At 32.5% G+C, this 13,685-nt stretch overlaps 1 protein-coding gene across 1 annotated transcript in view; it reads right to left on the reverse strand.

Annotated features, from left to right (window-relative positions):
- Window positions 1-10,394, reverse strand: part of LOC117111611 (E3 ubiquitin-protein ligase UBR2-like) — a gene marked incomplete in the record, with an annotated part of 34,269 nt that extends 23,875 nt beyond the window's left edge. Inside the window, 15 exon segments of the mRNA XM_033254559.1 lie at window positions 192-285; window positions 1,690-1,818; window positions 2,069-2,168; window positions 2,726-2,798; window positions 2,954-3,038; window positions 3,375-3,473; window positions 3,860-3,948; window positions 4,432-4,533; window positions 5,155-5,341; window positions 5,710-5,848; window positions 6,571-6,701; window positions 7,070-7,177; window positions 7,804-7,882; window positions 8,620-8,885; window positions 10,199-10,394. Of these exon segments, the coding sequence (XP_033110450.1) occupies window positions 192-285; window positions 1,690-1,818; window positions 2,069-2,168; window positions 2,726-2,798; window positions 2,954-3,038; window positions 3,375-3,473; window positions 3,860-3,948; window positions 4,432-4,533; window positions 5,155-5,341; window positions 5,710-5,848; window positions 6,571-6,701; window positions 7,070-7,177; window positions 7,804-7,882; window positions 8,620-8,885; window positions 10,199-10,231 (1,714 nt within the window).
- Window positions 10,395-13,685: the final 3,291 nt, after the last annotated feature.

Genomic DNA, 13,685 nt, shown 5'->3' on the forward strand with positions numbered 1-13,685 from the left:
ACTGCCACATTCTTATGCAAATTACTCAGTTTAACGTTTAGCGACAGTTTTGGGATGGCATGCCTCATATATTGACTTGTTTCAATATCAATGACTTTTTTATAACAAATATTTCATAAACAGTAATTTTTCATACCATTATGCACTAATATTGTCTACTAATTATAAATAATAATCATATTAGGAGTTACCTTGTTTGTTTTCCATTTTTACTTCCTTTCTGGTGGTGATGACATATCTCAATTTTAACATCACTATTCGAAAAGCCCGTATTAACAGACTTTGCTATACAGTAACAAAATAAAATATAATGGAATGCAAGCATGATATATTGTAGTGTTGTATTATAAGACATCCTGTAATTGGCTTCCGCTGTTGGATGATTTTCGAAATAAATAAATAAAAATAATATTTATCAATTTTAATTTTTATTATATATTATTTTTTATTCAGCTTTAGACAAGGATATGACAAATACCTACGATTAATTACTTTTTAACTGCAACCCTTTCACAAGACAAACACACACGCAAGATGCTCTACAGTGTTTTAGGGAGCGGAGTTCAAATTCAAATGACGTTTACCGCAAATGCTCGAACAAACGCCGTACCACACCTTATTTTTTTTGCAAAGTGCTGCTCTCGTATAAGCGCTATGGCCAGCTGGCTGCTGCGCTTAATCAAAAGTATATAATTACACACAAGGTATACCTTGTGTGTAATGAAACACTTTGAGAAATACGGTTTTAAATACAATGTGTAGTGTTATAGTTATAGTGCACTTCTTTATAACATTTATTTACGATGACTAGGACCTATGGTAAGCCTACCGGACTTCGGAAATACGTGAGATAGGTAACATGGGAATGGACATTGAAAGTGCCACGCCAATATTATTTTTATAAGCGTTGCCCTCGAATAAGCGTTGCTCTCGAATAAACGCCGCACTGAAGCCTCCAACAATTCAAGCATTTACGGTATTCAATGATGGTAAACAATACGATACTGATATACAATACAAAAAAGATAAGTAAAATAAAAAATAAAATTATACCATCATTGGGATCATGATTAGAAGTAGAACTTGTCTCATCATGACCCCATGAAAAGAGAAAAAATAGGTAAAAGGAAAAGCAGATGGTATTGATGGTATGATGATAAATATTCCTTTTTAATTTTACTTTTAAAGACAGGTAAAGAAACTGAATTAATTGAAACATAAATTTTATTCCATAAACTAGGATAAGCAACAGAAACAAAAAATTGTGTTTTTCTGAGTCTGACGAAGCGAACTGGAAAAGAAGCACTTCTAAAATTATATGTATGGGTTCTCTGGGATGTATCTAACAATTGTAACATAGAAAGAGGAAGCATTTTTTTAAACACTAAAACATAAACTTTGCCAGCTGGACCTTGTTAACATCAAGTAAATTTAACATTTACAGTCTTTTGAATAAAGGTTGACATGGAGTTTGGAAGGGTAAATGTAAATTCCGGCTGCACGTTTCTATAATTTAACAAGTATATTCAAATTCAAATCGAGTTGTTATTGATCATGAGAAATGAACTAGGACTGGGAAGCAACTGCACTCAAAGATTTTATGATACAAAAAATATTTTTTCTCTGGAGCTAACTATTCTAAATCATATCATTACTATAAAAAAAATAGTTTCAAAATTTAATTCTTACATCCGAGCCTATCCAATCTAAGAGTAAAGTAATGCATGGTTCGAGCCGAGTCTGTATGTGGAACGCTGTTTCCCATTCTGGTTCAATCTCAATATGATGATCAGTTTGACGGGAAACACTGTTCATACCCTAAAGAAATAAATAAATAAAAAATAAAAAAAACATTTATTTTATAGTTATTTTCACATTGCCCTTTTCCTTATATGGCACAAGGTCATTATTTTTTATTAAAAAAATAAAATGTGATTTATATTATTTAGAAAATTAAGTAGAGTAATCTTTCATTATGCTTATGATAAATTATTGTAAAAAACAAACATGATTAAAGTGAAGATGTACTTATATTTGATATTTAATAAATGTTCATTAATATACTAACTTGTATGAGTTGCATTAGCTTCAGCATAGACTCCAAGCCTTCTATAACACCATTTTTCATTGGTTCACTCCATTCTTCAGGCTTGCAAGTCAAAACATATCTTTCAATACAAAATCAATTTATCAGGTTCAAAATCATAATATAAATGTGATTCACAAGGAATTGAGACTTATTCAGTATATGAAAATTTTGAACTTTATACCAAACACCAACATTTCTTAGACATTACTAGTACATCGAACATTCCAGTTCAAATTGATTTTTAAATAATCTCCACCTACTTTAAATCTGTTAACAGTATTTTAGACACAAATCTAATTAAAGAAGTAAGAAATGCAGTTTGTGGCTGCACTGAGAAACTAGATTTAGGAAATGGATGCTATGAATCTGCAATACTTCACTTATATGTGGCAAAGACAAGCCAAACCAGTCACTGGTCGCAAAAATCGATTTTTAATTATTACGACAGTAAAAAGTAAAATGAGAGCAATAAAATGGTGAAAGGATCATTTAAATCTGACATTTCCTTAAGAAGTTACAAGCATTTAAACATAGAGCGGTTTAAAGAACAATATTTGAGTAATCAGCCTTCAAAGTTTATGATTTCAATTTTTGATATTTAATAAATGTTCATTAATATACTAAACCTACACCTACTTTAAATCTGTTATGGAATAAAGTAGACGCCGAAGTCCAGCATTACTTCCTCTCTCAAAGTTAAGCTTGCCATCTGTATAATTAAAAACAAATTCAAATTAGATACAAAGCCTATAATTAGCAATTTAATAAATTTTTTTAGTTTGAATTGGTGCCAACGACTTTACGTCGAATAATTTGTGGAGAGAATAAAATATTAACAAAATGTAAAAATAAACATCTTGATACCTTTTACATGTTTTTGACTACAGTAATCAAAGAAAGTGTCGACTATCTTCTTTATCAGATGGTGTTCAGCTACAAGATATCTTGCCTAGAGTCAGAGAAAATCAAAATTGTTACAATATGTTTGACAATGTTTAAGAATACATGTATGCAATGCTTGCAAGTATAAGAAAATAATTCCTTCAAATAAAAATTGCAATTCAAACATCCATACCTCTACTATTTTAATATTTATTAGGTAGTTTTGAAAATGACTCTTTACAGGGAAGAACAGCCATTGGCTGAGTCTGGGCCACACGTGTATAAATAAAGTTTATATTATTATTATAAGTGTAAACAGGACCTTAGCTTTACGTAACTTAAATTAGCTTAAATGGCTATCTGACAAAATAATGGAGAGTTGAGTTGAGTCAATTTAACTTACCACTGATGGTACAGTATACATCTGTACCGACAGAGACACAATCGACACATTGTGATCATGATCATCTTTAATGAAATCAAACTGAGCTTCCCTATAGTGCTGCAAAATACATCAGATTATTAATACATTTTAAAAGTACATTTTAAATAGTGAAAGTTTCATAGTCAACATGGTTAAAATCTGAGAAGACTTTTATTTATTTTATTTATTTAAGCACATAAATGCACCAAGGATTGCTAATAGCGAATATATCACTGTCCTATGAGTAGATAACAATCCCTTTCACAAGACAAACATACACACACACACACACACAGACATACATACACACACACACACACACGATGCTTTACACAAACTAAATCTCAAAGTGAGGAGGCTTAGGGAGTCAAGTTGTTTGATTGTCGACACTGACAGGATTGGAAGTAAAGCATCTTAACCACCAAGCTATTCAAATCCACTTCCATCCATTCAACTACACTCACTTTGGTGAATAAAGCTGCAAGGCGTTTCTTGTATTCTAAATCCATCAATAGACTTCCCATGAACAGCTGGTGCCAACCAATACGAGCCCCTGGATCCAATCAAACACAAATATGTAAATCAAAATATAATTTATTAATAATACAACATAATAACATTAATAATACAACATTAGGCATATTAAGACTGAATTCCCTTTGAATGCAACAACAATGTTTAAAAATACAGAGGGAATAATTTAGGATATGATTTTACTGGCCTTTTAATAAAGGTGGTCCCTTAATGGAGTGATATTTAATTTGGGTGTGCACTATAATATAATAACTTAAAAATAGGTAATATAGAACCATAATGTGTAAAATGACATACAATATATAAAACAAACAAGGGCAATTTAAAAATATACATTATCTGAACCTATATTTCGATACAAATCACTAACTCACTAACTTTGCATATTATATCTATTTCACTAAAATTTTATTATGGTTATTATATTATTAAACAAACAATTTTTATCATCTGTTCCTTTATATATCGTGTGACTAGAAATAAAATGCCAAGTTTCTGTTACCTTTCCATAACTTTGTATCAACAAGAATTAGTTTCTCAGTCACCGATTGGTCATCGTCTATTGGCTCAAGGGCAACTTGACAAAGGATTACTCTTAATCCATCTGTAAGAATGATTGGTCAACATTATATTAAGTAATTAATGGAAGAATACATTTGTAATATTTTTGTACTATATATGTATTACTGAGTATCTGCTACAGGAACTTTGGACGAATCTATAATGGGAATAAAATCATATTCCATAGTGAGAATGGCCAATGGTACAAACTGTCCAAAACCTAATGAATAAAAAAAAAGAAAAAAGAAAAACATATTTTGCTGAATTCCACAACTAGTTTGAATTGCTAATAACATGTTAATTTATGATCATGTGATAGTTAAAATATCTTATAGACATCAGTGGGTATAAATGAGGCTTCGCACTGCATCTCAGCTAAAAACATTTTTGGAAAACTCAGGATGTTGAAATTATCAATAAGGCATCTGGATAAATATGGCAGGCTTACTCTAAATAATCAATTAGAAATTAATCAATCAATTCTCCAACACAGTAAAGATTGACAAAGCAGCAGATTAGGAGCTACAATCAATTCTTGCCTAGGACATCGATGAATCCCTGCAATATTCCTCTGCCTTAAAAGACATATCATCTCGTGCAGCACCTCGTTCCATTATTATTTTATAATTCATAGGAAAAAACAACTAAGAAACAGAACATCTACCTGATATTGCAATAATTTCAGCCAGCCATTCTAGAAGTCTCAGGGCAAATGTTTGGTGGGCCACCAAAGCATAGTGCATAACGCTAACTTTCAATGGTTTGGATCCGGTCTTGGCTGTGTTCTTTATTATGATCAATTTGGCCTTTTGGCATTTATCTTGATTTCCAAGACGAACTTGGCTCCGCCCCTGCAATTCAACAAATTCATATATATATATATACATATATTATTATATTATTTGAGGTTTTTGATAACCTCAAAAAATCAATTAAAATACAGATTTTCTAATTTTTATGCCATAGTGTACAATACTTTGCAATGACTAAAAAATTGGAGTTTTTAAATTTCAAACCAAAACTATGCTTAATTTGTTTTAAGGTATTTAATTTTTCTTGAGTCGTTTTTCAGCATATTTTTTGTTCTAATTTGTTAGTCAAGTCTTGCTAACTAAGATTCTTTTCACCTTTTTCTCTTGTGTATTTTGTTTGACACTGATACAAAGGTGTAGTGTCACTAAATAAAAAATAAATATGAAGTTTATTTTGATGTACTTACCTCTCTGTCCACTTTGGTGGCGTACCCAATGGCTTCTTTTTCTGAACAGCTCACCGCCTTCTTCAATGTATCAATAACTTGTTCATATGTATGAACTTCATCATTGAACAACATTGTACAAAAATTCTCCTCCAACTTCCTATAAATATAAGAATCAAATTATGGTTATAAATAAATAAAATTATACTCTACAGCAGGGCTCGATTTAATACTAGTCCGTAGTACAATGTCTAGTAAAAACTCCTCTGGGCTAGTAAACCTACCTGATTACTAGCCCAGTTGGCCAGTGATCAGTTATAAACTATTGATTTAAGTACACTTGGCCAAGAACATAATGTTACTGATGTAAAATGTTGCCAATGACTGGGCTAGTAAAATATCCAATGGGCTAGTGAAATATACAGTAAACTAGCCTAGTGGGCTACTCAGCAAAGAAGTTAAATCGAGTCCTGTACGGCCATACTGTGTCTGTCGTCTATTTAATGAGTTAATAAAAATCAGGCAAGGTTAGTACATGGGTGGGAGACCACTTAGGAACACATGACGTTTGGCTTCTTGCGCTATAATCCCCTGGTTTAAATTTGGCTAGCATTTAGTTTATAAGGGGATTGGAAGTTAAATTTTTTTAAATAAATATTTAGATTAAATTCAGGGGCAGATCCAGAGATGTTTGAAAGGGGGGTGGCCAATCGAGAGACAAAACTACTCGGGGGTTGGGGTGTCGGGAAAATTTCTATTTTCTAAATGCCCCAGAAATAACCTCTGAGGTGTCTTGGATGATCAATAATTTCTTTTTCCTTATTTATTTCTTTCTTTTTTTTTCACTTTCCCCTAAATCCGCCCCTGAAATTGGTCACTTACTCATGTTTCCACTGTTCAGGAATGCTTCCTTCAACTTCCATAGTTAACACATTGTAACAATACCTAAATATGATAGAAAACAGGGCTCTGGTATATTGCTGCATGTCTAGGGGGAGTCGCTCCAAAGGATCCTGAAATTTTTAAAAAACCATGGAATTTATCCACATATACAGTAATGTGGATTTTCATAGCTCAAGTATAAGGAATATACCCTCATTTTCCATACGATGACATTACAGGTATAGAGACAAGTTGCAAATAGGTAGGTCTTTAAAATTCCAATCAATATATTTCCATGTCTAAATATCTGTAAACACTTTTAAGCTTTATGTTTATGTGTAACAAATAACTGTGATTTTTTTTTATGCTCAATACCTCGGAGTCTTCCAAGAAAATGTTTTTTCTTACATGGATATTACATTCAGTCACAAGGTCGCTATGCAATTAATATTCCTAAAATAATAGAAAGATGATGTGAATATCAACAAGCACAACTTACTTGATTAGGTAGAGAGGAATGAAGCTTGTGTAAGTCACACGCAACATCCTTCTTCCATGCTTCCGCATCTCCACAATCACAATATCCTCCACCATTAGAACTGGTCATCTATGAATTAAATACAAATCAGATGTTCACTCCTAAATTCAATATTGTCTATCATTTAGCCAACTACTACTGTTTCCCAGCCCATAGGAAACAAAATTCTGTTCAGTGTGCCAGTGAATATCAGACATTAAAAAATATTATTAAATTAAACTGTCCAAAATTGGCACCTAGTTTCCCAAATAAATGTGGACAATTACAGTTAGCTAAAAAAGTTTCCATTGTTTTGTTTTATTAGATGCATTTTTTTTTATAATAACTACTACTACTGCATAGGCCAGCAGTCCACAAATACTGCACCCATGGATCACAAGTTTCTGTTCAGTGTGCAAATGTATATCAGCCAAAAAACAATATTATTTAATAAAAAGGCCCCTAGTTTCCTAAATAAATATGGACAATTACAGTTAGCTAAAAAGTTTCTATTTACTTGTTTTGCTAGGTGCATTATTTAATCTTTATTATTGTCAATTTTATCATTTATTATCACATTTTGTTATCATCATTCTTTGTAGTTTATTGTGTAAATGGCTCCCAGCTAGTGAATGTCTATTTAACTATAACAAATAAAACAAAAATCATGAGATTCTACTGAAGTAAAATTGAAATTAAAGTTGGAAGTAACAAACCCGATATCTGTGATTCTTGTGTCTACTATTTTGAAAGCATGTCACACACAAACAGCATGTTGGATCCATTGCACATTCCCTAAATATAAACAATACAAATTCATGTCTAAATTTACCTCCAACCTTGTCTCTCAATCTTAGATTGAGTGTCTCCAATCCACATTCAATAAAATACAATACAAATGCATGTTCATATTAAGTTTCAATCCAATATTAGATTGGGACTCAACCAGATCTTCACCTAAACAAAGGTATTGAAATGATTTGGGATACATTAACTACTGCGCATTTGTCTTGTATATAACTGCCAACACAATAATAAACAAATAATGTAAACAGAAATAATAGCCTACACAATAACAATAATAAATAAGTAATATAAACAGAAATAATAGCCTATATAATAACAATAATAAACAAATAATGTAAACAGAAATAATGGCCTACACAATAACAACAATAAACAAATAATATAAACAGACAGTACAAAGTACAGGTTAAGCTTTGTATGTTTTCAAATAAACATTTAAAGGTAAAATCTATTAAGAATAAAAGCAAAATATTTGTTTTGGATACTACACAAAATAAAATTTACAATTACAAGTAAAATTATAGCTACAGTAGTACATAAATAAATAAATAAATGTATTATGTAATAATAATAATAATAATAATAATAATAATAATAATAATAATACACATTTATAAAGCACCTATTAAAGCAAAAAAACTGGCTTGTCACTAGTGCTGGAAGATGTTCCAAAGAAGTTGCTTTACATAATCTATAAAGTAAACAATAAATGCTACATTAATTACCTGCAAGAGTATATAGACTCCCCACTTTTGAACACCTTTCCACACATTTGTGGTGGATTACTCTTTTGCTTCAGTTGTTGGAACATTTGACTAGGCTCTCCATTACAGATGAACCATTCAAGAGGCTGCAGAAGGTTTTTCTTGAGATTTTCATTCTCTTGTTTGTTATCCAACTCCCCAGACTTGAAGATTTCTGGTACCTTCACCCGCCAGTAGTTCAGCAGTGTATCATGAAATAATGCCTCACTCGTTATCCTCTGCCATTGCTGGGTTAATAACAATTAGAACATATGGTCATTTACTACGAACAATTTACACATAACATAATAATTATATGTGTTTTTTTATTTAAAAAAAAACAAAAAACAATACAACATCTGAAACAGGGATAGGTGGTAGGAATAAAAGAAGAGATTTAATTTGAAAAAAAAAGAGAAGAAACCATGAAATCCTTTAAAGAGAATACAAAATAAAAATACATTGAAAACTCAAATTTGCATGGAAATTGGTAAAGGTGCAGAGATTTGTAACCAAGGCCTACTGTGTATTTACAGGGGTGAGCTAGGGCTAAACATGGTTTAGCCCCTTTAAACCACCCCCACCCCCTCAAAAAAAATATTTATCAACATGTATGTTTTTATGATTTTATTATTACACAGCAGTAGTCTTGTAAGTTGGCCTAAATTTAAACTTTCAGATCTATGAAACTATAATTAGTTCATCCCCTACCCCCAAATGGAAAATCCAGGATCCACCCCAAGGTAAAATAGACAATTGTGAATATATCTTGGTATCTTTTATTAAACACAAATGTCATTGCAATTAACGAAAATCACTATTGTAAATACACCGTTGCTATTTAAGCCATACTATACTGTAATGCTTTTTAAAAGCGCAGGCGATAGCTCAAAAAACAGCTCAAATATGTGCGGAAAATCACTAACTAGAATGGTCTGCAGAATCGTAATTACTGCATAATAATATTGTTTACATATTAAGATTAGGTGACAGCCTAATTTTTGGCAAAATCTGCAAGGAAATCAGCCTTTATTTACTGTGGAATGTGCAGACAAATTTACATACACTTGTAGGTCAAATTTTTGCGCGGATATAATATATTCCTCGTGCAGGGCATACACAGTGTTAAATGTAAGAATTTGTTGTTATGGGCATTCCTGTACACAATCTTTCGCTTTTCTTGGAAATAAATTCTTCATTTTACTGTTCTTTTTTTCTACATAGGCCTAGGTTCTAGCCTACATCATCATTGTATTTTATTATTACTAGGCCTAGCCTAGTACTAAGAAGAATCCAACTGCTGAACTGTGCAGTGAGCAGTGGTGTATTGAGAAACATCCGTATTCCTGAGAACTCAGGCAATTTGTTTGATTTGCTGGGTCTAAGATTGGGCAGCAGGTAGCCTTAGAACCTCCTTAGACTAATCATCATTACCTCCTTAGACTAATCATCAATATCTAGCCTGTCTAGCCCAGGCTGACCTACTAGGCCTAGTAGTAGACAAAGCTGCCAGACCCCTACAAACGCTTAAAATAAAACGAGATAGGCCTAGCCTACTTACATTTGCCAGCGACGCACAGTCAGTGGACTCCATTAGGAATTTCAATACACAAACAGAGAGATTAGAGATGTATGTTGCTACTCTTCTATTACTATAGGTTCAATAATAAAATATCTCAATATTGCTGTCATCATACTCCATGTTCCTGATGAGTTTCCCGAACCCGAACGCGAATTTTTTTATCGTAGTTATCGTAGGTAAGTTGAGCAAATATTTATGAATTATTCATCAGAGTGTCTGAAGGCATTACCAACGCATGCGCAATCTCGCTTCCCTGAACCTACTGTACAGCAACCAAAACAAAGATATATAAAACAAGCTTGTGATATCTGAATTAGAAAGGAAAACGCTTACACTGTATTTGCATGGTATTGTCATTTAATCAATGACGAAAAGTTTAGAAATACAGTACAACAAATAGGTCAGCACTTGACTACAATCAACTAAAAATTCTGACCCTACAGCAAATTATGCAATTGTATATAGCTCAACTAAAAAAGGGTTATCTAAAAGCCGCATAGGCTATACTTTGAGTTACATTGGAATAAAAATATACATAAGCATCCAAACTTAATAACGAATGCAGATATATTTCATAACATCAAATAGTAACAATTACTCAGTATATATGGCAATATTTTGAAGAATGGGAGCCAGAAAGTTCAGACTCATCGACGATGGACCAAACACCAAGAAAAGGAGTTACAGAAACTGTAAATCTCCATGTCTTTGTTCTGTATGTAGTTTTTTTTTTTTTTAATTTAAATTTGTCTGTACCTGTATGTTATCCGCCCTTGTCGTGTTCCATGCCTGGCGATCCTTTATTTTTTATTTTTCTAATGCAAGACCCCCTAACCCCACACACAGTGAAACCCACAACCAATAATCCAACCTTCGCTTACTAAACACCGCGCGACGTGAAAAAGCTGCAGAGCGAAATAAGTTCAGCGAGGCGAGATTGCGCACGCGCTAGTAATGCCTTCAGACACTGAATAAATAATTCATGTTTTTTGCTCAACCTACCTACGATAAAAAAATTCGCGTCCCGAACTTCTTTAGAATCCTCGATGTTGTGACGTATTTAAATATCTATGGGCAGCAAATGGCGCATTCATATTATGACTATATAGTTCCAATTCAATTCGTAATGCCTGTTACAATATGACGATAACGATAAAAAGCTAAAAAAAACATTTGTTCATAAAGAAAGTAAAACAAACAAGAGAAGTTTTCACACTAGCAAGATTCGATAACGATTTATCATATAGTCTGCCTAGGGCCTATAAGATATGAAAAAATAATTTCACAAAAATCAAATCAAATGACGTCATGATCATGAGAAAACGATAAAATCGTTTCTATTACAAAGTGTATGGTGTAAATTATAAAAATTACCAATAATAGTAATAATAATAATATAATAGTGTAGTTTTATATAGCGCACATATCCATCTAATGTAAGATGCTCAGGGCGCTTGATAGGCCTATGTGGACTAGGAACTAGATCAATGACTTTCTTCGCCACTAAGGGTCCCTTCGTGTCTGTGCTACCCGGTAAACCGGTACCATCAACTCTCGTCGTCCACCACAGGGGCTGTCTGTTCCAGTACACCGGGGTATCCCCCTACTCGTCTCGAAGGATGTACTTGGTTCTTTATAGTGCACACGAGCCATTGAACACACTGGGCCTACGGTTTATAGTCCTAATCCGAGAAGACTTGTTCTACCGCCAGAACCATAGGCGGCGTGCAATTATATAGTAACAACATGATAATATATAATAATGATGATGAAGAAAAGTGTTGTGTAGAAAGATTAATTAGGGAACAGTGAAATTACACTGATCTCTGGATTAATTTAGATAGGTAAACACTATTTAATTGTTTTGTGGGCTTTTTTACCGTAATCTTGGAATTTGGTGTGATGACGTCATCATTCTAAATTTGCTCGGCTACTAGGAAAAGTCCCGTTGGACAGGCCTAGACTCCCAATGTCTTATAATATTTTCCTTTAAATGGAAATGCCTCATCCCCCAATATCACGTATGGCATGAGTCCGAGCTCTGGGGAACCTGAAGTTTTTGTCTTCCGGTATATCCAAACTACAATTTATCATAGCTCTGTTAAGTTGGCATCTGGCAAACATTTCTTCCATGTTACAAATCTTTTTTACATCTCCCTGATTAGACCCATAATTTCCAACGTCGATAAAAGGAGAAGCAATAATTTGTATCTACAAGTGCCATTAACACCACAGAATATGTTGACTTATAGTTATAAAACAATGAACCTGAATTGTCTGGAGCCACAATTTGCACGTGCTTTCCGTCAATGGCCCCAATGAAATTGGGGAAGTTCCACCTTCGGTCAAATTTTTCTCTTTTAGCCCGTGATTGTATGGGCATGTACTCCTCCTTCCATATTGCCTGGCACACCTCCGAGGTTATGGTACAACCGTAGAGGAAATACTCATGAATAAAGTCTACTTGGACCCTACTACTCAAAAAGCATTAACATTATATTGATCGGTACGCTAGTTCGAGACGAAAGCCGTAGAGGAACTAGAAATGGAAGTCAGTTGCAAATATTATCTTGTAACGATTCTATATTTTTTATTAAGTTTCTCTATTTATTCGGGTAAGCACTTCCATATCACTTCTATTAATTTGTATTGTTACGGTATATCAATAGAGTTTTAATGGGATAAACGCATTTCTGTATAGTGAAATTGTATAATGCTTGTGTATAGAAAAAAAAAGGTGAAAATATAAATTTCTAAAACATATCGACTTGGTACTAAGCAAACAGTAGAACCTCTATTGCTGTGTCAGCAATAGGCCTATTGTAGGCACTGATATATGTTTGTGTCATGAATTTGGTTTTTAATGCTATCTCTGCATTTTCCTCTTCACATTTTCAAAAAACCCATGTTGTACTCCAGTAAAGGAATTATTATTTTAACGNNCCATTATATATATATATATATATATATATATATATATATATATATATATATTTTCCTACTGATTTTTTTTATCAGTTTATATTAAAGTTTAGTTTAATTTAAGTTAATTTAGTTTAGTTTAGTTTTAGATTAGTTTAGTTTAGTTTTAGTTTAGTTTGTACAAGGCAAAACATATTATGTGTTTGTATTTTTGCTTTTTTGTTTTCTCTAAATAAACTACTAGTGTCTTGTTGTATTACGCCTACTTTTATTCCCATGTTACGGTTGTAGAATAAAATGCCTATTTCATTGAATATATTCAATTAAATTAACGTTATTTAACTTGTTTAACCATAGGAATAAGTTTAGTATACTTATTAATCCATGGATAACTATCAGTATTCAACATTATGTTAATTTACCGTTTTATAATTTATACAGATTATCAGTTTTTGAATAAAGGACATAATATGGTTCGTGTAGCATAGGCCTAGCTCTCAAAGAATATTGTCCTATAAATAAAGAAATAAATACATTGTGCAAT

The sequence above is a fragment of the Anneissia japonica genome, unplaced genomic scaffold (assembly GCF_011630105.1).
Source record: "Anneissia japonica isolate Jap-2015-1 unplaced genomic scaffold, ASM1163010v1 scaffold287923_len1623670_cov205, whole genome shotgun sequence".
NCBI lineage: Eukaryota > Metazoa > Echinodermata > Crinoidea > Comatulida > Comatulidae > Anneissia > Anneissia japonica.